This window comes from Crocodylus siamensis, chromosome 8, assembly GCF_052110815.1.
Source record: "Crocodylus siamensis isolate JL-2025a chromosome 8, ASM5211081v1, whole genome shotgun sequence".
NCBI classification, from domain to species: Eukaryota; Metazoa; Chordata; order Crocodylia; family Crocodylidae; genus Crocodylus; species Crocodylus siamensis.
In genome coordinates, this window is record NC_143402.1 from 12,553,300 (window position 1) to 12,581,104 (window position 27,805).

Genomic DNA, 27,805 nt, shown 5'->3' on the forward strand with positions numbered 1-27,805 from the left:
GCCCCCAGTGGCCTTACCTAGGGACCTCCTGGAGCTGTGGTGGCAATGATCCCAGCACGCAACGCCCGGCCTGGAGCCAGAGCGTGGCTCTGGCTGGCCAAGCTCCAGTTTCAGGCAGCATGTGCCCCACCCCGCTCTTTTCTAGCAGGTTTTTGTGACACCAGGAAATCCCAGTGTCAATCCCCCCCACCCAAATGCTGCAAAGTAGCAGCGCAAGGAGTGCATGCATGTGCAGTGCGTGCAATTTGTGGTGCCGCAGATAGGTTTGCAGCACCACAAACCGTGTGTGTGCTTGTGGGGATGCACACCCCCATTAACTACTGAGTCCAAGTGGAAAGGGGAAGTGATTATCAAGTGATTATATAGTAAAAAAAAAAATGCAGGTTCATCAGGTCTGGCAGGGGACAGGACATGGCAAGAAACACAGGGAAAGCTCGAACCAAGTTAAGTTCTGAGCAGTCTCTGATAGAACAAATCTCAGAGCTAAACTCAATAGGGAGATACAGTATTCAACGGCTTTATCTTCTTGTTTTGCATGGGAAGCCCTGTGCTAGGAAAAGCAATGTGAAGCAAGTGCCATGGCAATGGTCACTGAGCTGAGGCTAACCGGTATGAGCATGGTTGTATATAGTCATAGTCTGAAAAACAAATGCATCAAACAGGGCAGCAGATGCCATCTTGGGTAAGGCAGGGGCTGTCATTTCAATTTCTGATGTGAATTATTAAGACAAACCTGTGTTGTTGTTGACCCTCATGGGAGTTTTGGGCTTGCTGTAGGCCAGAGGAGGAAAACCTGCCGGGGATAGTAAGGGGTCACCATTCGTCCCTCATCACTGCCATCCAGTCCACCAACTCCCGTCTTGGAACCAGTATTGCCCTTTACACGGATGCTGCTTCTCTTCCTCTCTGGGAAAGCATAAGCAGCTGGTACATGTTGACAGGAATTGTATGGTACTATTTCATAAGCAGGGCGTTTTTTTTGCAATAGCTTTGTCTGACTTTGCCCATCAGAAATGTGTCAGCAGTGACTGATATTTTTAAAGATTTCAATATCCTTAGATGGGCTCTTTCTTGTATAGCAATAAAGGGGATTTGGTTGTTGCTGTCTGAAATAATTAGACTAGCTCGAATAAATGGTGTGGACAAAGACAACGTCACGCGAGCTCTTAGTTTGCACCTTTATTTTTAAAAAATGAAATATTCAAAGTACTTTCTCTTTCAAATATCAACACGTAATATATTAACTTTTACTATTTACAGCATGTTGTTGTGATGCTCTTGTAGAAAATGCATGCTTCTGGTCTGAAAACCAGAGCAAAATGCAACAGACCATTAAACTGCAGCCATATAACATAAACCTGTACAGTATCCAGTCACTAGTCAGCACAGGAGTTAGTTAGAGCAGGAATAAAAAATTGGAATCTATTGTTTCCTAGCAACAAGGCTCAGGCCATTATAACACGATTTCGGTAAGATTAGAGCCTCTAACCGCTGTTAGATAGAAACCGAAGATCTTGGCATACACTGTAAACATTTTAACTTTTCATGAGAAAGCTAAAAAGGAATCTTGTTTTGACGTCTATTGTACGCTATGCTTCTCTTTCTCTTGAATTGACACTTTTGCCGGAAGAATATGAAGATTTCAATGTTTTATCATGGTTCATACAAGTAAAATATTGTCAAGGACACAATCCGATATACTAACATTTATTAAGAGGCTAAAGTCCACCACTAAATCTAAGGAAAGATTGTAATTGGCAAACACATTTCCTTTGACAAATAATGTAAGGTGACAAATGCCAAGACAACTCCACAGTAAGTTGAACTCTAGTATTGTCAGTTTCTGTTGAGAAGTATTTTTTTCTTACGCTCGGTAAGCTTTTGACCTGGTAATGTTTTTGTCTAAAGGACAGATTGAAATAACAGTCAGCATTTTGTGGGGAAAAAACCCGTATGCAAATCTGTGGTGGGCTGATCTGAATGTTGAAGTGTTTGATCAGTTATGCTGATGTGAATCCCACAGAGCAAACAAGCACGTTGAAAGGAATCGGCGTTGTCTTTTTTTTTTGGTCTTGCTTTATTCTAAAATATATATTCCAATCTCTTTATAAGCTCCTCTGTAAAATGCTTTAGCATTAGGGTACTGTACCTTGGCTTCCAACAACATTAATACTTCCTCTTTATAACACTAACATTGCTTGCCCTCCCCTCCCCAAGGGTGGTGCTATAAAGAGGGCTCAGTGAACGGGATAAGTGCCGACCTTGTAAAAACAAAACTCCTGAAAGTGTGTGAACATGGGGGGGGCGGAAAAAACCAGAGAGAGCCAGCTCCTAACTAGTGTACAACTTAGAAGACATTAAAGATCTCAAACTAAACAGCTAGAATGTGTATACCGAGTTGCACATTGACCAGTTCATATATATTTATTTGGCTATGTTCTACATATATATCTATATATATATATATATTTATACCTTTGAAACGTTCTAGATTCTCTAAATAAATATGAAAGCAAAGGAAACGTTATTTTTACACATTATTGTTTGGCTGTCATAAAAATATAACATGAATCTTCTCGTGGCCGGTATTTTGCTTCAGGATAGCGTGCAATCGTGTTTGGTTTTTTTTTTTTTCACTTTCAGAATCACGTTCCCAGTGCAGAACGCTACTGTAACATTATTTGATCTAAAATGACCTTAGAACATTTTTTTTTGTTTTTGTTTTTTATCATTTGGGTCTCTAGGCTATAGTGCAAAATTAAGAAACACGAAGAGAATCGTTCTAGCTACAAAATAAATAAATAAATAGAAAACATGGATCCAGAAAGATTAACTGCCTCCATCTGAGGCTGTTCTTGAACAAGAGGGTCCAGATTTATGAATCTGGTGGAGCTCTCATGAACGATGTCTGGCCTGTGTGCGAGTATGACTTCAGCCTCCAGTGCTCTTTTATTAATAATCCATCCATTTATCGTTAGACACGTTGTCACTTTCATTGAAAATGACACTGGATTTTTTTTCTTTTTTTCCCCAAATTTCTCAAACATGATTGAAGGCATTTTCTTATATCACCCCGAACGCAGGGTTTTGTAATGTCATTTGGTTCTTTATACATCGGTATTCTCAAAAGGAACGCTGCCTCAAAATGCATCTTAGAATGCCTACCCATGAACTGGAAATGCCAAACCTGCTTTCAGGGACAAACTTGTAATACATGTCACTCTTTGACCTTTGGGCATAATAATGCGAACAATAATAATCAAGGCAATATTAAAAAAGCCACAGCTGTAGGTAATACAAAGTGCATTTCCTGCATATAATACAAATATAACTTTAAGAAACTAAAGGCACAAGCTAACTAAATAAGTATTACATACTAGAAATGCACAGTTCAAGGTAATTACTAAGAGCTTCCAATAGTTGTTTATAATGGATATTTAAAGCAGTTTGAAAATGATACATCATCAGTGAATTGGAAAAAAGTATAATCGCTTAAAATATAAGTAAAATAGACTCTAATATTGACATCTTGGATCAGTGATAAAATACATCATCACGTTTATGAATGCACTCTCTATATACAATTCATAAATTTTTTTTTTCATTGATTAAAAGCACATTAGAGGCTCAAGGATCTGAAGGTCCATTTTTAGGCTAGTGTGGAGGTATTCAAAGTCTCCATGATTTTACAGCAAATCACTGAAATCAGAACTATCAGTCAGCTCCAACTGCTGTACGTTAGTTAATGATGAGCCCAATCGCATAGTTTACCTCTGGATTTAGATCCACATTTTCCCAGAGTCTGGGGTGTGGCACTTTGACTAAGACCCTCATTAGGCTGGATCCTGCACTGTCGAAGCTGGTCACTGCAGTAAGTCTACACAGGGGGGCTCATGTTGTGAAGCTGAGAACTGGATCCAAACTTCCCCAACGCTTTGGCTGGGTTTCGGATCTGATGTTCCAACTCAGGCTCATCTCTAACTCTGGCACAGTTTGCTCCACTTGCCCAAAAACAAAAGGAAAAAGAAAGAGAAAAGGAAAGAAGGGGGAGAAGTTGCATCGCCTTGGCTAAATATAAGCTAAGACCGCTTGAATGTACTTACTATGCCTGTTTCAGTAGAAATGTGCAATAACATCATTGTTATGGATACACGATCCTAAAACAAAACTTTAAATCCCTTCCGAAGTTTGCAAAGACAGGTTGTGAATAATCCACGGCCTCCCCCTTCCCCGCCCCCCCCCACACGAGACAATCGGGTCCTTTAAAAGTGACAGGTTGAAAGAAAGATCACGTATTCTACTATGAAATCACTGTGCTGGCAGCTCATGATCGCCTGTGAAATACAATCCCTTCCCATGCAATATCATGCTTTGCTATGTGCTCTAGATATCGAGCCAAACGAGTGAACAGTCATCCCCAAAATGTTCTACATGTAATAGCATTTACCGTCCGCACTCAGGTTCCTGGCCCAGCCATCTTTTCTGATGAAAAAAGACGAGTACAACATAACTGTTAATGGCAGATGAGACACAGATTAAAACAAATATCACTGCAATTTCCAGATGAAGAATCCCTGTCCAGTGAACATGAAGAACGCTGTGCTCTATAGTCATACAGGGTTTTTGTTACCCTCGTTGGCACAGAGTGAACCCTCCCAGGCTTTCAATTTGTCCCAAGTAGACAAATAGGATGCACTAAATTAGAGCCCGATCCAAACCCACTGGAGCCAATGGACAGACTCCTGCCGACTCCAACAAGCTTTGCATCAAGCCACATGCACATTTCTGTCTGCTTTTCTAGCAGTGGCACCATGTGCTACTGGATCCCCCAGCTGGGAGGGCTTTCAACACGTAAGTGAATCTGGCCCAACCCCGTGCGGACTGAAGTCCTCGGGGCGAAAGGCATACAACACCATCACATGCAAAACTCTCTATATAACATGACATTTACCACTGAGTGATGGGGAGGAGTCTACGGATAACAGAAGATAAATGTCATATGGGACAGCCATTATGTACTACTGTATCCAATACCTCTTGTGTTCCCGCGCCCCCCCCCAACATGTTAATTCAGGTCTGAAACTTCCTTAGATTGTAGCTGTGAAAAATGACATGTACTGGGTGGGTGAGCAACTATCCGTTTCCAAATACAGTCCTGCAGCACTTGCTCATGTAAGGCATCCCACTGAAGTCACTGGGACATCTCCTGGGGGATACAGACCCCCCCAGGTGAGTAAGCACTGCAGACTCGAATTCATCACCTTTTGTAATCAATACAAAGTTATTAAAGCAATGAAATAAGAACTGGTGCATCTTTAAGAAGAAAGCAGAGCACACGGAAGCCTTACGTGTTCGGCCAGTGTGTTCTGTTCCTTTTTAAGTCGGGTTGTCGAACCTTTTGAACTCTGCTTCCGAAATTTTGAATACTGCCACACAAGAACTAAAAATCTTCACTGTCATCTCTCAAAGAGTTTAAACAAACAATATTAAAATACCATCTTCTGTCACATTTAAAGGCAGTTGGATATGTTTTTTTTCCTCTATATTTGTATATACAGAGTTCTGATCTAGAAAAACCAATACAATAAACCTTTTTTATGTTTAAAAACAGGCAGTCTTTGGTGACGCAAAGGCAGAGATTTTTTTTGTTACCTCCTGCCTATTTCACTCTGTCTCATAAAGTGAATGTTGTTGGCACTGTCAGAAAGTTCAAGATACTGCTCCACAGATAATACAAAATATCCATCATATCCTTGTACCCTCCCAGTGCTTAAAAGCTGCTGTTTCTCTCCCTCTGTCCATGATCTAATGCCTTCTTCCCCTTCTTGCAACCGTCTCTGTTCCTTAGTCCAGGCTTGCGCGACGGCCCTCTGCCTGGCTATTTCTAAGACATGGTTCTTCTCCTCTTCTATGGTCGTTCCATACCGAACATTAAAGCACAATGCGCCGTGCTGGAGTTGTATATCGGCAAACCGTCTAGTCCTGCCATTGATGACAGAAGTCATCTGGGACACCGTGACATTAACACCATTTTCCAAAATGCGCCGTCCCCCAGTGTTGCCTATCAGAGCCAAGTCTTCTTCCAAAGACCCCAGCTTGATGAAGTAGTGCGTATCGCGGCCATCTATGGTAAAATGGAGGTTCTCCAGATAGTGAGCATTGTTGAGGATGGCAGCAATACGCCGACTATCCTCATTTGCTACTCCTATAATGTCAGCAGTCACTATTCCATCCTTAATAGCAAATTTGATGCCTTTGCCAAAAACTGAAGGAATGGCTGCAAACCTGGGCTGTTTTCCTCCTTCAAGACACCTCCCGTCACTGTACCTGGGGGTCATAGGAAGTTGGTCCAAAGAGATAAAGTTTCTTAGTTGTTTTTGTAGCTCGCATTGAATGCCAAGGATAGTCTGGAAAAGAAAACATCATCAATGTTTGAGGTAAAGATTTTATACACAATTCATAACTGGCCCCTATGACAAACACTTTCCTTCTGATCTCAATAGATCGTTAGCTTATCAGAGCTTGAACTGACCATCTACATTTGTCTGTACAATACTGTGCACATCTGTAGAGCTACAGAGATAAAAAATACATAGTTTCTTTAGTGACAGTCTAGGTCTACTGCTTCCCGTCTTTTCCATTTCCCATCATCACATTTGGAAATATAATTATCGGATCTTGTGTCTTTCCGTTGCTTTAAAAAACTGGAGTAAGTTGGTGAAAATTCTTTATCATCTCCCAGAAACTGCTATTCTAGTCCGTCTCCCTGAGAAGAGGGTTTCCTCCTCAGACTTCCTCTGGAATTTGGGAGACCTGAATTTAAAAAGATGCTACAACTTTGAGCATCAGTTACTTTATTTGTGTCTCAGTTCTCTTTACATGAAGTGGGAATAATGTTCTTAATCCTGCCCTTAAAAGGGAAGTACAGTAAGGGTTGTAGAATGTCCAGACACTAAAAGGAAAGGAGTAACTAGCTAAGATCAAGAGACAGATTCATTGCTTCATCCCTATTCAGGAAAAAAACCCTCTCACTTAAATCCATATATCACCATAATTCACCATCCAGCGCAAGGTGGCAAAGGCATGCAGTAAGGCAGCGGCCCTAGATTTTAGGAGGGCAGACTTCAACGAGCTAAGGAGGATAGTTGGAGAAGCGCTGAGGTCCCGGAGGGGAGGGGAGTCAGGTGTCCAAGGAGAGTGGTCGCTCCTTAAGGAGACGATCCTCCAAGCCCAAGGGAAGGTAATCCCAACGAGGATCAAAGGGAGCAGGAGAGCACACAAGCCTCCGTGGCTCACCAAAAGCATCCGGGAATGTCTCCTTGCTAAAAAGGAGGCTTACACCCAATGGAAAGAAGGGGTCATCACCAAGGAGGACTATTCTGTAGTTGCTCGGGGATGTAGGGGGGTAGTTAGGAAGGCCAAGGCAGAGATGGAACTGGGACTAGCTTCCCAGATTAAGGACAGTAAGAAGTCCTTTTTTAAATATATAGGGGGTAAAAAGAAGGTCCCGGGTAATGTGGGGCCCTTGCAGGACGCGTTGGGAAACTTGGTCGTCACACCAGACGGCAAAGCTAACATGTTTAATGATTTCTTTGCCTCTGTCTTCCTAAGTAGGGACCAGAACAGCCACCTCCCTGCTGGGGCCCCCTCGGGCCCCGCGGGAGGCACACCTGGGCCACGGGTTAGCGAGGATTTAGTTTGGGAGCTTCTGGAGGGGTTGGACATATTCAAGTCAGCTGGCCCGGATGATCTCCACCCTAGAGTTCTACAGGAACTGGCCGGAGTCATTGCAAGTCCCCCGGCACGGCTTTACGAGCACTCGTGGTGCTCTGGTGAGGTACCGGAGGACTGGAAGAGGGCCAAAGTGGTCCCCATCTTCAAAAAAGGGAGGAAGGAGGACCCGGGAAACTATAGGCCGGTTAGTCTCACCTCGATCCTAGGCAAGCTGTTCGAGAAAATTATGGGGCCAGCAGGGGACTGCATGCTTAGGGGCAACCAACACGGGTTTATCAGTGGCAGGTCCTGTCAGACCAACCTGGTGGCCTTTTACGATCAGATCACCAGATCATTAGACGCAGGGGTAGCAGTGGACATAGTCTTCCTGGACTTCCGGAAGGCTTTTGACACTGTCTCTCACCCCGTTCTCATTAAGAAACTGGGGGGCTGTGGTGTAGACACCCACACAGTCAAACGGGTCGCCAACTGGCTGGAGGGCCACACCCAGAGGGTGGTAGTGGATGGGTCCTTCTCAACCTGGAGGGACGTGGGCAGTGGGGTCCCCCAGGGCTCGGTCCTTGGGCCCGCACTGTTCAACATCTTCATCAGCGATTTGGATGAGGGGGTAAAAAGCACCTGTTCAAATTTGCTGATGACACTAAGATGTGGGGGGACGTGGGCACACTGGAAGGATGCAACAGGCTACAATCAGACCTAGACAGGTTACAAGGGTGGGCGGACAAGAATAGGATGGCTTTCAACACAGACAAGTGCAAGGTGTTGCACCTCAGGAGGAACAACCGGCACCGTACCTACAGGTTAGGGAACTCCCCTCTTGTCAGCACGGAGGCGGAAAAGGATCTGGGGGTCATCATCGACTCCAAGATGAACATGGGCCGGCAGTGTGGGGACGCGGTCAGGAAGGCCAACCGCACCTTGTCATGCATCCACAGATGCATCTCGAGCAGGTCCAAAGAGGTGATCCTCCCCCTCTATGCGGCACTGGTCAGGCCACAGTTGGAGTACTGTGTCCAGTTCTGGGCGCCACACTTCAAGAGGGATGTGGACAACATGGAGCGGGTCCAGAGGAGGCCACTCGCATGATCAGGGGACAGCAGGGCAGGCCCTATGAGGAGAGGCGACGGGACCTGAACCTGTTCAGCCTCCCAAAGAGAAGGCTGAGGGGGGATCTAGTGGCCTGTTATAAACTAGTCAGGGGGGATCAGCAGGCATTGGGGAAGTCACTGTTCCCCCGAGCACCACCAGGAGTGACCAGGAATAACGGTCACAAGCTGGCAGAGGTTAGGTTTAGGTTAGACATCAGGAGGTGCTACACGGTCAGGGCGGCTAGGGTCTGGACCCAACTTCCAGGAGAAGTGGTGCAGGCTCCTACCCTGGGGGTGTTTAAGAGGAGGTTAGATGAACATCTTGCTGGGGTCGTTTGACCCCAGTATTCTTTCCTGCCATGGCAGGGGGTCGGACTAGATGATCTGCTCAGGTCCCTACCGACCCTACAAACTATGAAACTATCATTCTTTGGTGTCATTCTCAGTGTTACACTCTTTATGTATCTCTATTAGGGCTGTACAAAGTGACTCGTATCTGCTTCGGGTTCAGATTTGGAGGATTCGGTGATTCAAATCACTGTACTGAATTGATTTGTCTGAATCTGATTTGGAGATTTCCCTGCTGCCGAATTGGCCAAATGTCTGAATCAAACAGGCCTGCTCTCCCAGCCCACCCCCCACCCCTCCATGGCTGCCCTGTGCATTTCAGCTCCTGGCCCTTAAAAAAAAAAAAAAAAAAAGCCCTACACTCATCAGCAGCTGCCGGGGGGGGTGGGCATCCCCGCTGCCTCCCATTGCCCTGTGGTGCATCGGGGGTTCTGCCACGAGCCTCCAGAGGCCCTGATGGTTGCTGCAGCATCCAGTGAGTGCAGGCCTTTTTTTTTTTTTTTTTTTTTTTAAAAGAGCCAGGACACTGGGGCCAGGTGGGGCAGTCATTGACCGGCCTGGGAGGGCAAGTGGAGGATAGGGGTTTGTGGCAGAGCCCATCATACAGTGTGGGACAGTGGGGCGCAGCGGGGAATCTTCCTCCCACTGGGCAGCAGCCAATGTGTGCAGGGCTTTTAAAAAATTTTATTTTTTAAAGAGCCAGGACACTGGGGCTGGGTGGGGCAGCCATTGACAGGGCTGGGAGAGCGGGCAGGTACTCTGGGGGGCTGAGGGAGCAGGCAGGGGTCCTCTCCTCCCACCTCCAGCTGCGCTCCCCCCCACTTACCGGCATAGAGTCCGGGTCCAGCTCCCTGTGGTGGTGAGTGGGGACTGCCCGAATCTCAGAATCTCTCCGAATCTTTTCCAAATTGATTTGAAGAGCTTCAAATTGATCAAGACCTTTTTCCTGGTCTCCTGATTTGATTCAGATTCGGAGATTTGGCTGCTGACTCGGGCCAAATCTCCTTTGAATTGAATCAGCACCCAAACTGTCACACAGCTCTAATCTCTATACACTCTTTCTGTAATCAAGTGGCTACAGTGGGCAGGCCCCTAAGATGAGCAACAATTACTTTGTTTTTTTCCCCCAAATTATCCTTTAGTTTACAGTGGTCTGTGTCTTGTATAAAGATTTGTTTGAGCATTTTTCTCCGCCCCCATAATCACATTCCATAGTTGACGCTAACAAAGGCTGAGCTTCTGCTAACCTTTCCAGAATCCCACTCCTGGGTTTTTGTTTGAAGTTGTAAAAGTTCATATGTTGTCTCCAGTGCTTCTATCTCTGGTTTAGGGAATCCAGGAAGCACATTGTGTAGCTGGAAACCAAAGAGCTCTAGCCAACTTCCAATGTCTACAAAACAGAATTAAAACATTCATAGGAGCAATACACTTAACTCTTAAAAAGTCCTAATCAGCCAAACCTCAAAACATTAACAACTAACGTCCAATACGCATCTCACACACTTCTGTGCTTTTAACACTGGTTACAAAGTTTTACTGCGAACAAAACAAATGACATTTATTTCATTAAACACATATAGCTATATTGTACTTTCCTTCTGAACTGAACAAAAAGAAACTCAGATGTTGTTCCCTCAACTGCTCTATTTCCAGTATTTAGCCAAGAGAGGAGATGCAGGCACTTGCTTATGATACTGATGTTTCTGAACAGTTACAGAAAATATCCAGGGCTATTTAAGAAGGTAGGAGCTGAAAACGACTTTGATATGACCAATGGATTCTGAGGCCTTGGATCCATGTCAAGATTCGACCCAGAAGTACTTTGAGGGGAAAAAAATGACTTTTACCTGTTGTGTACTTAGCAACATCTTGGATTCTGCCAACTGGATAGTTATTTTCAAATGAGTAGAGATTAAATGGCTGTGGAATGGTATTCAGATGTTTCCATATATGATGGTTTGGTGTTGTCCAGCGCCCAGCAATGACATCGTAATCCCTTTGACCCAGATGCACTAATTTAGTAAGCGAATCATACAGTCCTCCATGAAAGCCAATTATAACTTGGAAATCCGGATTAGTGTCCTGATAGATCTCTCCATAAGGTGTGTATAGAATTTCTTTAATTACTTGACCCCGACTGCTAAAGACAGCTAGGGGGGTGCCAGTGTTGTCACAAGCAACATAATATTCTTCTCCACTGCTTAATTCCATAGCGATGAGATGACCTTGCAGATCATAATACAAGGATGTTATTTCTGAGCTAGTGTGATTGTACAAGTGAGTAACTCTTATTGGGTTGGAAAGATCGGCGTAAAAGAACTGTAGGTGTTGTCCTATACTTGATTTGCTTGCAACTCTTCTCCCAAGACCATCATAGCAGTATTGCACAGTCCAACCAGACATTTTATTGTAAGCTTTGCTCAGCAAACCATTGGAGTTATACTCAAAGATTTCATTGCCCCTTTGTCTAAGAAAACCATCTTCATCCACTTTGTATTGAATTTCTCCTAGTCTAGTAATGCGATCTCTAAGATCATATCTCAGGGGTGTGAGACGGGCACTGTTTCCATGACTAAGCAAGTTGATGTTTCCATTAAGGTCATAACTGTAACGCCACTGGGTTTTATCATTTACAGAGACAGTCTGAAGTTGGCCGTCAGCATCATATTCATAAAAGTACCTTGTTATGTTGGCATCTACTCCTACACGTATATCACATATCACCATCCGACCCATATTATCATACTGAATGGTCATCCAATAGGCTATAGACTTAAGAATTTCATATTGCACTTCAATCACCTGCCCGTTGGCACTAAAAATCTTGGTGTGTTTCATCACAGTGGTGGTTATAACTTGGTTCAAGTCATAATTAATTACACTGAATTTTCCAAACTGTTCAGTCCTTCCAGACACGTCAACATAGCGATACAGATCTATAGGAAGAGGTGTCTCATTTATCATGGCCTGCATGCTTGTAACCCGGAAATTATTGTAACTGTAGTCAAATCTGGCATTCACAAGACCTTCTTCGCTAAATCGGAAGATCTGACGCCCAATAAGGGGACCTATGCAGAGCAAATAAAGGGAAGAAACATAGAAAAGCAAGTACAAATAAATTAGGCCAATAGTACACACACACACATATATAAATAATATAATGTATTCGGAAAGAGAGACTATTAATCTGAAAATACCCCTGAGTCTTATTACTATTTGACTATAAAAAGATGGTGCTATTAAATAAGAAAATGTTAGCGTATTCTCTCCCAAACTTATTTTAGTGTACACTCTTCTAATTCTTATATTTTATTAATATTTACTCTTATGATATTTCATATATAATTATGCTTTCCATATACTTACAATCTAATTCTCACTTGAATTTACAGTTTACATGGCTAACTCTTCACCAGCATAAATAATTCCTTTGAATTTATGTTATGATATTAATCTTTGCATACAAACAATAAAGCAACCTGAAGTAGTAGTTAGCAGATAGCTATATCTTGGAATAAAAACAATCAAATATTATGTGTGCCACAGTAAACAATAACAAGAATATTGCATATTTCAAACAGGACAGTTTTATATGCCCATGGACACGCATACAGTTTTTCTTTCTCTCTCACATGCACACGGATTGTTTGTCCAAAAAAACTAAGGCCTTGATTCCAATGATATGAATGATTTCAATATGCCAGGTAGATTGCGTTTGCAAGATAAGGGCCCAAAGTTTTAACAAAGCGGGCTGAATTACCCCTGACAATAGGTGTAGTTGTAACAAACCTGTCTGCCTATATCTGATGGTGCAGATGAATCCATCATGCATTAAGTGTATGGTTTTTATAACCCCAGAAGATTCTTCATACGTAAAGGTGACTTGAGTAGTATCGTAGAGGATTTCTGACAGCCGGGACTGTTTTGTGTACTTGTAAAGGACTCGACGCCCTGTTCCAGGATATAGCATTTGCAACAGCCGTCCATCTCTGGTGAAATCTTGTATGAAGGCTGTGCTGCTGTCCGGGGGAGTGTAGATGTTGCGATAGTATCCCACTGAAAGCATGGTCTGCAAGCCGTGGCGCACCATACTTGGCATGGTAACTGAGAGCAGGTAATCTGACTGGTCGTACTCAAATATGTAGCGGCGTTGGCTGTGCAACAGGAGCATCACAGACTGGAATTGAAACAATGAAAAGGGCAATGCAAGTCACTGACCAAGTAGCTACTGGAAAATAAAAGAAACCCTGAAACAGAGTCCCATTTCTATTGCTTACTCTGCACCATAGCAAACACAATGGTCAGCTGCAGAATATGTGTGGCCCAAGTGGCCGCCCAGGTGGGAAAAAAAAGACTGAGGTGAGGCAGTGCGGGATCAGAGGATCCACAATTGACAGGACAGATGTAGCACTCAGCAGCACTGCAGCCATAATGTAACCTACCGGGATGTTTTGGAGCATTTAAGGCAGCTACCCAGGAGGCAAATACAGGCAGTCCCAAACACAGGTAAAGTACCCATACCAGGTCAAATCTCCTTGAGGCCATATTCACTGTGGCTAATAATGTGGTTAGCTCTTGCTGGCACCACAAGTCTCCCTAGCATTGATGGGTACCAGCTGTGGACCAGTGCCCTCTATCAAAGGAGAATAAAGCTCGTTCCTCTGTGCACGCATGTCTGCATGTGGCACCGTCATGAAAAATTCTCCACGTCATCTGTGAGCCCACATGATTTAAAGGGGTGTTGTATGTGTGTGTGAATAGTTTTATCTCTGGTGCTTGACTGACAAACTTGTCTAGCGGTACTTGGTATTTGCTAGTTTGCTGTGGTTGGGCAGTGAAATCGCTAGCTCTGGTTTCTGTTATCTGCCTAGACAGACTTCTGGAAGAAATACTTCCTTATGCAGATGGCAAACAGGGTTTCTGTGCACTTCCACGGCAGTAAAAACTTAATGCTCACAGAGTGCAGAGCGCAAGCCCTGTGGGGAGCAATTATTGCTGAAATGAATTTAATAAATGTTTAGCGTGCGTATTCATGGCCACTCCTAGTGGTATTCACCCAGTTCTATGAGACGACACGACTCCGCATGAATCTTGTGTGTCCTGGACAAGTTACTGGAACTTCAGCACAGAACTGATACCCCGGCGTGTTTATATTACGTGCCAGTGCTAGGAAACACTTGAGTGGGTCGGAAGACGCACTGAGCTAACTGCTTGGTCTGTCTGAGGCCAAAGTGCTCAGCCTTCTGCAGGACGGAGCCTTAAGAGCAAGACTGCGCTTCCCTCTGATGAGATGCTTGCTAGATGCTAGAACAATGGAAACAAAAAGTCAGGCGAAGACCTTGCCTCCTAGCAAAAAGATTCCTGTTAGGGAGGAAGACACTAAAGACTCAGCCCTGCAATGTGCTGAAAAAGCTGGCCCGGATCCTACCGTTGGCACCGATAAAAACCCCAATGCCTATTCAAAGGAATGAAGGCAGACTAGCCAACCTTCCTAAATTTCTTTTTTCCTGTTCTCCTCACCCTCACATTTATTTCATGCTGCCTTTGGTGAAAGACATCTGTTACCTGTGCTCAGGCCAATGAACATCGGCATATGCTGTGCACAAGTTATCCAGCGACAGCCGGCGACAACAGACCTTTCCACCAAGCTTTTTCTGATCGCTTTATTGCCGGTTTGCCAAACATTTATAACACACACACTGTTTATTTTATTCTCACCTTCAGTCAGCAGTCCCCAATCTGCAGTAAACCACTGGCTGAACTCTCTCCCTGCACTTATGTGATGCCTCTTGCTCTATAATGCTCCCTGGTCTGTTTTTAAGCTGTCTGCCATTGACACAGTACGAGTAACAAGATCAGAAACATCTCTAATATAACTTTAATGCCCCTGTGGGCCATTTTCTCAGTACTTTGTGGCTTTTCCACTTTTGTCCAGGATAGTAAAAGGAGAGTACGAGGATCGGGAACTTAGTATCCAACCCAGGTATCGCCGTGTTCTATAAGCAGAATAAAAGGTAATTCTTGTCCCTTCTAACAATGTTAGATGAGGTTTTGAACCACTTGTTTAAACTGAATTCTAGCAATTTCAAAAGGATTTTACAGACGATCTCATCAAGCGTAAAAAAACCAGCTCTCATTTAATAAAAGCAGCCCGGGAATGGTAAACCTCAAAGAGACTGATGCCGACATGATGTTTTCAATGGCGATTGCTTGAATTTCTTTTGGGAATACAACAAACAGGTCCATTGCTCAATAGGGCCACTACATGTCACTTCTGTTCTGCACACACAGAGGCCCCCTCTACACGTTACATGTATCATGCAATTACTGGGTTAACTGGGAAGTTCATTTTGAGCAGTTATACGTGCAAATTAACTATTGCGCCTTAAAAAGGTCCAACCAGCTAATGACTTTATAGCCGGTTTCTATACAGCTGCAACTGCACGCGCTGCAGGGTCTGCCCCTGTAGCTGGAAGCTCAGCCGACAGGGCTTGTAGCGGCAGGGGCCAGGGCTGGGAGTCCCACAGCTGAGGGGGCGCTCAGCGCTGGCAGTGCCCCACGGCTGCTGGGCGCGTCCTGCAGCTCACATGACTCCCTCCTGCCAGTGCCTCGTAGCTGTGCCACCCAGGGTCCTGGCAGCCGTGGGGCGCTGCCACAGCCGCGAGTCCCATCAGCTACAGGACTTGCAGTTGCAGGAGCTTGTGAATGGCCGGGATGAAGATCCTGGGCTCCCCCCCTGTATCGGCAATTAGGCACGACAGGATCTGATGCTGGATCCCACAATTACATCTCCCGCCACGCACGTATGACAGGGGAGGAGGTGCAACTGTGTGGATCACGCAGCGGATCCTATCACACTTTCGCTTGAACGTCTAGAGGGATCCACGGCCGTCCATCCTTTTTTACCTAGCTGTAAATAGAGCAGGATTTCAGAAAGGAGCTTTAGGTATTCAGGTTTTTGGGTACAATTAATTATTCATTTTTTGTAAGGATCCATTTCATTATCAAAATAATCCAAATGAATTAGCTTATTAAAAATGATCTTTAAAGGGTTGTCATCACTGTGCCTTTTGAAAGTTAAACTACTGAGAGTGAATGCTAGCAAGAAGGATGATTTGACTATACTTAGCCCGTAAGGAATGCTAATAAATGAGACAAAAAAGTTAATACCTATAAATTGGAATTTTAACAAACCTAGTGAATGATGTAATCGATTTTTTGATAAAGTGAAATCGTTGGAGCTTTATGTGGATTCGTACAGTCACGGCTTTAAAAATTGTTCCATTACGAACCCAACAAACATTTATTTTCAGCAGGGCCACAATATGGTATCTTGCTGTATAAGATTTTATTGGACCTGATGTGAACTTGCTCCCAGCGCTGGACTACTCGGTGGGAAAAAAAGGTCAGTTTGGAGTGCAGAAAGGCTAGAAGGGCACGCTCATCGTGTGCGACTCTCACTAACTTCCACAGAAGAAATATCATAAACAAAATCCTGGGCTTATCTGAGCTGCTGGCTTTTTGGCTGTTTACCAGAATTTGGTACTGATGAATAATTTTCAACATATTAGCTTTGAGATGCATATCTAGACTCAAAAAACCACCAAAGACTCAGCAGAGATGAAGTAGCCTGGAAAAATACAAAGCACAGAAACCTTCTAAAATTATGTGTGGTTTGGTCAGGCTCAAAGCAAAAATATAAAATCTTCCTTGTCTACTCTTGATGTATTACCCAAATGCTCAAAACCTGTACTGAAAGTCTGTTTACTTGTGATTTCAGCTCAAGGTATAGGAAAGAGAACCCAACACATTCATCCAAACCAAACTTCTGAAACTTCTACGGTTTGTCAATCCTGTTAACAAATACAGATATCACATGGCATACGCGAAAGGAAGGAGTTACTTTTTATATGCTTTCGAAGCCGTATCAAGTTTCTGTCTGGGCTAGATTAAAATGTTCTTTGGCTCAGATTTAAACATATTTGAAGCTTGTACAGTGGAAGATCTCTTAAAAATACACATCTAGAACTTTCAAAAATTAAATAATTTCAAAAGCACCTAACAGTTTACTGTTTTTTCCCCCTTACTATCTGCTGTGCTTAATAGTTTGGAAAATGTTTTGCATATATTATATATATATATATTTTGCATATGTGCATATACACATTCAAAATATATATTCAAAATATTCAAGTGACACCTCCTGAAACTAAAAAGAAATATACGCATACATTCGTTTAGATATAAAATATAAGAATGTACGCATATATTTCGTTTTAGTTTCAGGAGATGTCACTTGAATATTTTTCTACAATATGTTCTTCAATATTTGAAAACAAAGAAATGCTACTTGGATTTGGAAACAATGAGGTATATAAATGATGCCTGCCTTGGACTACACAACCCATGTCCCTTTAATTTGTGACTTACGCCTCTATAGAGAACAGCAGTTCACTACTCTTATAGCAATTAATCCTGAAGCTATTTCAAGGCTAGAGGAATAATTGTTTTCATCTCCTTTTTCAAAGAGTGTATTCAATGCTCCTGACAAGTGCTGGAGACCTATTTCCTGATTCACAAAATAGGTACATTAGAGCACGTCATACTAACAGCTTGCTCAGTTTATAAACATGACCCAGAAGAATCATCTCTATAGGTAAGGAGATTGTTCAGTTTTAATGGCCATTAAATGCTGGGCTTCCCTCTGCAGACTGATAACCTCTCTATCGATAGGGTATGGCAGACTCTACTTCTGCGTATCTGCCCCAGGCCAGGAGCTACCAACTTATTCTTCCACAGGCCGTTAAACAATCCTCAGATGCCTGTCATTGCCCTTGGTGGGTTTAAACTGGTAACTTAGAGGCATCGGTCTTTCAAACCCATTTTGAATGCAATCAACTCTCATCTGCTTTTATATTCAAATATCACTCCTAAATTTTTATTGTAGCCTAATGAAGCACATGAAGTGAGCTGAGACAAAAATATGGGTTGATTCCACATTCACTTATTCTAGCATAAATGTGTTACCGTTCAATTTTCCAGTTCACAAACTTATTTTGTCTGCATTAACTTTACATTTAGACAAGTTTCTCCTTTTTTAAAAAAAAAACAAAAACGAAATGGGAATAAACTTGGAAAAAATGAAGTGAAAAGAGAACACTTCCTCAAATTTACTTTTACTACCACATTCTAAGTAGTGGAGACAGACAGTCCAAAGACATTTTGTCTAGTTATAAAATTATTCATATTTAAGTCTAAATTACTTTTGGTGGAGGCTTTACCAGGCCCATGAATTTATTTATAAATTAGTCTTTATATCAATATGAACTTTCTCCCTTTGATATAAAAATCTACTTTTAAATGGATTTACCTTTTCTAAATATGTGTAGCTCCATATTTTGCCATCTGCCCATGTCCTGGAAATGATCTTTCCACTTGGGTCATATTCCATTTTCTCAGTCCATGTTCCTCTCTGAATATAGGTCACTAATCCTGAATGTGAATAAGTGATGTTGACTTCATTGTACTTGCTGATGGGTGACCACAAAACTGGACGTCCTGTCTGGTCATACATAATCCGAAGAGTGAATTTTCGATGGTCATCATAGATCTTTCCTGTTCTGGTCACATGGTCAAAATCAATGGATAAGAGGTTTCTGTTGTGGGCCTAAAGATAAATATATAGGCAGGTAAGCAAAATGTGCCTTACGTGGTTTTTAGCAACTGCAGCATTTCTATGACAACTACATGATCCAAATGTGCTATTGTGAATTTACTAGTTATTAAAAATATGAAAAATTTGAAGCTTTCAGAAGTTTCAGAAGAGCTGGAACGTGAAGCCACCTTAAATGAAAAAAAAACTGCTTTTTTTTTTTTTTTTTTTTAACTGTGATATACTTCATTTGAGATATTTACATTTCTTAATGAAGGGAATGTGAATCCATGGAGAAGGGTAGAAACTTTGTGGTTAAATTGGTCACACTGGTCTGAGCTCTACTTCTGGTCAGACTGTTTACACGTACCGCTGCTGATCCTCTGGCAAACTCCAGCAGTGGCTGTTGGTAATATCAGCTAGTCCCCACCAAGGCAGCTCCATCACCAGGAGTATTTTGCAGCATGCCCTGCCTTATCAGCTTTCTGCTACTTGCAAGAAAAGGCTGCAGGACACTTACAACTGAACAACTCTTGCAGCTAGTGATAGCGATGCTCCCCAAGGTGACATCAACTGCGGATACACTGAATAAAATGTCTACAAACTAAATAAAACTGGCCAGAAAAATCTCACTGAGGTTATTTGTGATTTCTTTCCATCAGCTTCTCCTTGAAGCAACTAAACTTCTTACATCCACCAGGTTTCCTATTTCAGCCTCCTTTGGTTAGTTTTATGGAAACCCTCCTACTTTCATGCTCCAGTTTTTCTGTTAATCTCTACTCGTATCTTATCTCAAATCTTTCTATTTTATCTTTTATCTTTCTTTGTTGACTTCTTGAGTCTACGTCAAGACATGTAGCTGAGTTGGTCTGTATACATTTTTGACCACAACTCTGCTTCTAACGCTCTTTTCTACTTTCCATTCACGTTCTACTCTGGCTGCTGATGTAAGGAAGACATGAAAATAACAGAGAAAATGGATGAGTTATGTTAGCAGATTCACAGAAGACTATTCGCTGTTGCCCACGTACTTCTTCAGCTAGTATCCGGGAAGCAGACCATACAAAAATGGCTATCAGCCAATGGTAATCAACTTCAAATTGCCTAACAGTCCTTATTGGAGAAAGGGGCTGGACTGTGATTTGAATATTCGGTTCATCACTATAGCTTCTGATAGTGAACAAGGGCAACAACTAGGGCCAGGCATATTTAATCCTGCAGTTTCTGGTCTCTTCTTAAGAAGAGACTAATCATGCTATGTTGTGTCAAAACGCGTGGATAAACAAGCCACTTTAGGATGAGCGGTTTGATCTTCAATTTGAGGTCACGGTGAAAGTCTGAAACCAGAACTCCAGGGGCTAAATACAGTTAACGCTCTGCATCATTATTAACACTATGTTCACTGCAAATAAGCGCCACAGAATTAGAAACTATAATTTATGGACTCCTAAGATGGATTGTTTACTGACTTGGGTCTTCAGACCAACAATGCTCAGCGGTGGTATTAATTTATTCTAATTAAATGGTGAGGTAATGCCTCGCAGCAGGGACTATACCATCTTGTGTGTTTGTACAGTGCACAGAACACTTGAGCTCTGGTCCTGATAGGGGCCTGTATGCCTGACTTTAAAATAAATGTTTAGGCATACTGATGATAACAACCCAAGCTGTGATCATATGGTGTTAGTGATTAAAATGAACTTTTCCCCCTGTCTATAGATACAAATGGTTTGGAAACCTAAAAGAAGCAGGTGTTCTTTCTTCAACTATCTTTCCTACAGTTTTATATACACACATATCTAACTTTAATACCGCTTATTTACAATAGCTGTAAAACACCTCCACGGTCCCATAGACTGCTGTAACTATTACAATTTATGTTCTAATGATAGTTAAGGATCCTAAGTAAAAAGTGATTTTCAGTGTGGCTACATTTCTTGGTATATTTGTGTGATGGATTAAGTTTATCTTTAAAAGCACATTTCTTGCACGCTTACTAGATGCAGTGAAAGCAGCATTGGTGAGAAAACACACTGAAAATTAAGCAAGGGATAATTTCTGGCTAATGCCATGTTACTTTTTGTATGTATGTTTAATGTTATTTATTGTCTTTATATCATAGAACAACATCACAGTCCTGGATCCAAACAGCTTGTAAGCTAAATGCAGATATGACATAATGACACAGTCAAAAACAGAGAAGGATGGGGTAAGCACTAAGGCTGAAAGTTAAAAGATCAGATGGTTATTAAGTGAGATATGTGCACATCTTGTTGGTTCTGTTGCATTTGAGGTTTTATTGCTGGTTTTGTTAATTTTGTAACTCATTAGCAGATGCAATAAAGTGGAATGGGGTTCTGATGAGCAATGACTAAGTTATGAACCATCATTTCTAAGCTGATGCTGAAATGCTGATGTCAAATCCCAGTGGTTTATTAAAGCTGATTTCTGAAAGCTATGTATAGCTGAGTAGAGTCAATGTGAAGAAGTGGAATTGGGATAGTCTAAGATCTAGTGCAAGACAAATATACTTGCAAACTTTGCTGACGTAACTTTCCAAAAAGAAATAAGGAGAGACTGGATAGTTTTACTTTAGCAGCTAAAACTCAGAAGGTAGGCCAAGACTTAAGTCTCTTGTTTTAACTAGAGTCCAGAGTGAGGGGGAGTTTGTTTGCAAACTCTCTCTCATATTGCTTTATTGTAAGCTTGCTGAGAGGAAAGAGGTTGCAGGAAAAAGGGAACCTTTCAGATCAAGAAACAGCAAAGAGGCCAGCTACAGAGGAGTCTGCTAGGGAAGGTCTCCTTGGAAAGAGGCACAAAGTGAGAGGTAGCAGATTAAAAGACCCAGAGACATGGCTGGAGGACATCGCAATACCAGAGCCACTGCCACATCCAGTTCTTCCTCTGCTTTTATCTGTGAGGTGTCTGTCCAGGCAGGGCCACACACGGCTGAGGTCCTGGATTGGGGCTGTGCAAACTGCAGCCTGCAGATTCCTTCCGCTGTCAGCCAGGTGGGGTGTTCCTGCAACTTGAGCAGTGCTTTCTAGTGGTATCCCTCAGGGAGAAGGCAAGAGAGCTACAAGAGGAGGTAGCAAGGCTCTGAAGCATCCTCTGCCATCAATTCCATGCTAGAGGAAACCTCTAGGACTGTGAAGGAAGGACTGGCAGAGGTGAAGCTAAAGGAGGAAGAGGGCATGGACTCCCAGGAAGGTGGAAGCTGGAAGCCTGTATCTTTTGGCAGCAAGAAGAAGCCATTATCCCCACATGCAGCAGTTTGCCTGGAGAACAAATATGGAGTGCTAGCAATACAGGAGGAGGAGACCATTGCATCGGTGGAAGAGGCCAGGCCACAAATCCCCGAGGTGGAGAGGATCAAGACTACTGCTACAAAAAGGATGCGACGGGTGGTGGTGGTTGGAGACTCCCTTCTGCGAGGGATGGAGGGATCAATCTGCTGGCCTGACCTGTTGTCCCAGGAGGTCTGCTGCTTGCCTGCAGCCCAGACCCGAGATGTCACAGAAGGATTACCGAGACTCGTCTGGCCTTCTGACTACTATCCCATGCTGCTCATGTTGGCAGTGATACTGCCAGGGGTGACCCTGAGCAAACCAAGAGTGACTACGGGGCTCTGGGCACAAGGGTGAAGAGGACAGGGGCACAGGTCATGTTCTCCTCAATCTTTCCGGTCAATGGGAAGAGCCCTGGCAGGACCAGATGCATCCTCCAAATCAATGCATGGCTGCATAGGTGGTGTTGCCAGCTGGAATTTGGCTTCTTTGACCATGGGATGTTGTTTCAAGAAGGCAGCTTGCTAGGAATAGATGGGAGCCACCAGACAAAGAGAGGGAAGAGCATCTTTGCAGACAGGCTTGCTAACTTAATGAGGAGGGTTTTAAACTAGGTTTGCTGGGGGAGGGTGAACAAAGCCCTAAGGTAAATCAGGAAGAGGGGGACACAGAGGAAGCAGAACCAGAAAACAACATGGGAGGCCTCCTCATTCTTCCTGAGAAAGTAGGATAATTGGCTAATCACCTCGAATGCCTGTACACAAATGCACAGAGCTTGGGAAACAAGCGGGAAGAATTGGAAGTCCTTGTACAGTCAAGTCACTATGGCATGATCCGAATAACAGAGACTTGGTGGGAGCTCACATGACTGTAGCACTGTCATGGATGCGTACAAACTGTTCAGGAAGTACAGATAGAGGAAAAGAGGAGGAGGAGTTGCTCTTTATGTAAAAGCTGTATGATTGCTCAGTGCTCCATTATGAAACTGGAAATAGGCCTGTTGAAAGTATGTGGAGTAAGGTTAGAAGGGAGAGCAACGGGGGTGATATCTTGGTGGGAATCTGCTATAGACCACCAGACCAGGAGGCTGGGGTAGATGGGGCAACTAGTGGAAGTTTCCAGATCACCGGCCCTGGTTCTCACAGGGGACTTCAGTCACCCTGACATCTGCTGAGAGGGCCATAGAGCAGTGCACAGGCAATCCAGGAAGTTTTTGGAGAGTGAAGACAACTTCCTGGTGCAAGTGTTGGAAAGACCGACTAGGAGCAATGCTCTTCTTGACCTACTGCTCCCAAAATAGGGAAGAACTAGTGAGGGATGTAGAAGTACATGGGCAGTTGGGCAGCAGGGACCTCAAGATGATTGAGTTCAGGATCCTGACAAATGGAAGAAAGGAGAGCAGCAGAGTATGGACCCTGGACTTCAGAAAAACAGATTTTGACTCCCTCAGGGAACTGATCGTCAGGAACCCCGGGAGGACAGTCTGAAGTGGAAAAGTGTCCAGGAGAGCTGGCTGCATTGTAAAGAAATCTTACTGAGGGCACAGGAACCAACCATCCCAATGTGCAAGAAGAATAGCAAATGTGGCAAACGATCAGCTTGGCTTAGCAGAAAACACTTCAGTGAGCTTAAACACCAAAAGAAAGCTTACAAGAAGTGGAAATTTGGACAAACAACTAGGGAGCAATATAAGACTACTGCTCAGGCATGCAGAGATGAAGTCAGGAAGGCCAAAGCACAACTGGAGTTGCAGCTAGCAAGGGACATGAAGGGTAACAAGAAGGGTTATGTCAGGAACAGGGGAAAGTGTGGGTCCCTTACTGAATGGGGGAGGCAACCTAGTGACAGATGATGAGGAAAAGGCTGAAGAACTCAATGCCTTTTTTACCTCTGTCTTCACAGGCATTGGCAACAAGTAGGGAGTGTACATGGGTGCACGTGAACCCCCTGAGATTGGCCAGGCACTCCCTGGAAACCCAGCCGTGAAACTCGAAGTGCCAGCAGAAGTGCACCTCCGGTTTCGTTGCTGGCTCAACAATTGGCCCCTGGGGGACACCCCCATCGGCGATCTACTGCCCCCACCCCCCGACTCGGGAGGCACCAGTCGCCCATGTTCATAGGCAAGGGCAACACCCAGGCACTGGGCGCACAATTTGGGGAGAAGGTGAGCAGCCCTCAGTGGTGAAAGAATAGGTTAAGGACTATTTAGAAAAGCTGGATGTGTATGAGTCCACGGGGCTGCGTGCAATGCATCCAAGGGTGCCGAGGAAGTTGGCTGATGTGACTGCAGAGCCGTGGCCATTATCTCTGAAAACTCATGGTGACTGGGGGAGGTCCCAGATGATTGGAAAAGGGCAAATATAATGCCCATCTTTAAGAAGGGAAGGAGGATCCAGGGAACTACAGATCAGTCAGCCTCACCTCAGTCTTTGGAAAAATCATGGAGCAAGTCCTCAAAGAATCCATTTCTAGACACTTGGAGAAGAAGGTGATTAGAAACAGCTAGCATGGATTCACCAAGGGCAAGTCATGCCTGACCAATGCAACTGCCTTCTGTGACGAAATGACTGATTCTGTGGATGCAGGCAAAGCAGTGGACATAACATACCTTGACTTTAGAAGGCTTTGATACTGTCTCCCACAGTATTGTTGCAAGAAAGCTGAGGAAGTATGGGTTGAATGAATGGACTGTAAGGTGGACAGAAAGCTGACTGGATTATTGGTCTCAATGGGTAGTAATCAATGGCTCAGTATCTAGCTGGCAGCTGGAAACAAGTGGAGTGCCTCAGGGGTTGGTCCTAGGGCCAATTTTGTTCAATATCTTCATTAATGATCTGGAAGATGGGATGGATTTCACCCTCAGCGTAGTAGATACACTGGAGGGTAGAGCTAGGATTTAGAGTGACCTAGACAAATTGGAGGATTGGGCCAAAAGAAAGCTCATGAGGTTCAACAAGGACAAGTGAAAAGTCCTGCACTTAGGATGGCAGTATCCCATGCACTGCTACAGCCTGGGGGCTGGCAGGCTAAGCAGTAGCTCTGCAGAAAAGGACTTGTGGGTTACAGTGGACAATAAGATGATATGAGTCAGCCATGTGCCCTGATTGCCAAGAAGGCTAATGGCATCCTGGGCTGCATTAGTAGAAGCACTGCAGCAGATTGAGGGAAGTAATTATTCCCGACTATTCTGCACTGGTGAGGTCACATTTGGAGTAATGTGTCCAATTTTGGGTCTCCCATGATAGAAAGGATGCGGAGAAGTTGGAGTGTTCGGGGGGAGGGGCAATGAAAATGGTTCAGGGACTCAGGCACATGACTTAGGGAACTGGGTTTATTTAGTCTGGACAAGAGAAGACTGAGGAGGGATTTGATAGCAGCCTTTAACTACTTGAAGGGTGGCTTCAAAGAGGATGGAGCTGGACTGTTCTCAGTGGTGGCAGATGACAGAACAAGGAGCAATGGGCTCAAGTTGCAGCAAGGGAAGTTTAGGTTGCATATTAAGAAAAACTTTCTCACTAGGAGGGTGGTGAAGCATTGGAACAAGTTACCTAGAGAGGTGGTAGAATCTCCATCTTTGGAGGTTTTTAAGGCCCATCTTGACAGAGCTTTGGCTGGGGTGATCTAGTTGGGGATAGTCCTGCTTCGAGCGGGGGGTTGGACTAGATGACCCCGTGAGGTCCCTTCCAACCCTAACCTTTTATGAATACTAAAGAACTATACAACCAGAGCCTCACTTGGTGTAAACTGGTGTAACTCAGTTGTATGTAGCTCTATGCTGAAGTCAATAGTTCAGAAACAGGTATGTTTCTTAACAAAGTCACTCACTATTGGTATCGTGCTGGTACCCAGTAACTTTACAGCTATGAAGATCTTTAGCTGATGCAAACTATATAGCTTCACTGACTTCAATTCTCAGACCTAATGCTGCCTAAGAATGGGCAAAGTAATCTGCAGGTGTCTGTACATTACTGCTGTATTTTAACTTTAACAAAGGTAAACCAATTTGATCCTATAGTTGTGCAGTTCCTGGTTACAAGACTAATAAATTATAGAAAAATGGGTTATAAAATAGTTTGGTAAACATGTCTGGCAAAGCCCATATCCTTCAGACTTCTGAGCTGAGTTTTAGTCAGCAAGTTGTTTGTGCGACTTTTTCTTAAGGTGCAAATAAGTGAGATCGGCCAAGCATCCAATCTCCAATTCTGTAAACATTCACTTGTAAAAACTGGACTTCATCCAGTTCTGGGCTCCCTCTCAAAAAAGAAAGCACTGAATTCTAATTGATATATTACTATGCATCATGCTCAATGGTTTTAACGGCCGCCTTCACTTCATTTTTAGAAGTCAATTAAAATAGAAGTGCGATTGATAAAAAGGAAGTCTCGCTAGATTAAGATGGATGGTAATATGCCTGGGTTTATGTGGATTATTAATGTAAAGACATACAATTACCTACAGAGTGTTTTACGTACTTTTAAGAATCAGCAGGTCACTTAGATGGAAGTTAGGAGTAACTGCAGAGTTGCCCACCTGAATAGCCTCGTGGCCCTGGCTCCAGAATTTCTAGTTAGTTATGTTTCAGATCCTCCTCTCTGCTCCATTTTTGGGACACAGCAACCTTAATATACATCTAAAATATATTCGTATCACATCTAAAATATAACTGTTATAGCTTATTTCAAGGCCTGTCACTAATGGCTCAGCTGTCTCTTGTCTGGGGGCAGCTTTAACAGACCTGGTGCTGGCTGTTAATAGGGGCTAGGAATTGAGAACAACAGGAAATACAAGCGAGGAAAGAGCCTACTGTTTTCAAAACTCTGCCACTCTTTCCCCCTCCCCCCGGTTGCCTGCATTGTAATTTATACCCTAGATCCCTTACACTCATTTGCATTATTTGCTTCAATGTCCTGGATTACTTGGCCAATTTAAGCATGCCACAACTCATCTTCGAGAGACATCATTCGACCTCATTTCTCCCCTTTATTCTTAAAACTCAGATTTGTGCTGACTAGTCTTTTTCTAATTGAGGACTCCTGCAACTCTGTTCATCTCTGTTGAGAACCAGCCCAAGCCCCAGAGCCTTTTCATGCGTATATTCTCAAAGTTCAGCACCAGACTTTCTGCCCTACATTACAGGCTTTCCAAGGCACTCTTCCTCTGTTGTATGGCTCGGGCTAGCACCCAGTGCCATTGCAAAGATGCTGAGGGTAGCACTGGGGTGTATGCTCTGAACAGGTACTCTGCTTAACTGCTGGGCTTAGGTGCACGTGGAATGGGAGCGAATGGATACATGAGATTCTCAGCAGCAGTCCCAGGGGATGAGGTGTAGACATGCCCTAAGCGTTTCACTGCATCTTGTGCTTTATTTTATATGCAATTTCTTTATGAGGCAATTTGTGTCTGAAGGATGAAGGGCATCCACACACTGTTTCAGAACATCAGTAACTATATACAGAAAAACACCCCGTGACCAAGGGCACGGGCACATCCATGTGGCACACCACCCCATGCCCATCCCCCTTTAGCAAGGCATGGCTGAAGTCCCTTGCCACTGGGGAGCTGGGCAGGGAGCCGGTGCACAAAAAGGGGGGTGGAATCTGCTCCCTTGCTGACACCGCTGCTGCTGTCCCCTGCTGCCTCAGAGCCACTCCTGCCCTGCGTCAGCAAGGGGCCATGGGAAGCAGCTGCATGGGGGA

At 43.7% G+C, this 27,805-nt stretch overlaps 1 protein-coding gene across 1 annotated transcript in view; it reads right to left on the reverse strand.

Moving 5' to 3' along the window:
- Positions 1-1,172: 1,172 nt before the first annotated feature.
- TENM1 (teneurin transmembrane protein 1) overlaps positions 1,173-27,805 on the reverse strand; it is a 508,339-nt gene continuing 481,706 nt past the window's right edge. The window contains exons 27-31 of the mRNA XM_090059290.1: positions 18,541-18,837; positions 12,960-13,347; positions 11,018-12,238; positions 10,418-10,560; positions 1,173-6,407 (exon numbers count right to left, since the gene is read on the reverse strand). Coding sequence (XP_089915416.1) covers positions 5,649-6,407; positions 10,418-10,560; positions 11,018-12,238; positions 12,960-13,347; positions 18,541-18,837 — 2,808 coding nt within the window. The 3' untranslated portion in view covers positions 1,173-5,648. The remainder of the gene's footprint in view (positions 6,408-10,417; positions 10,561-11,017; positions 12,239-12,959; positions 13,348-18,540; positions 18,838-27,805) is intronic.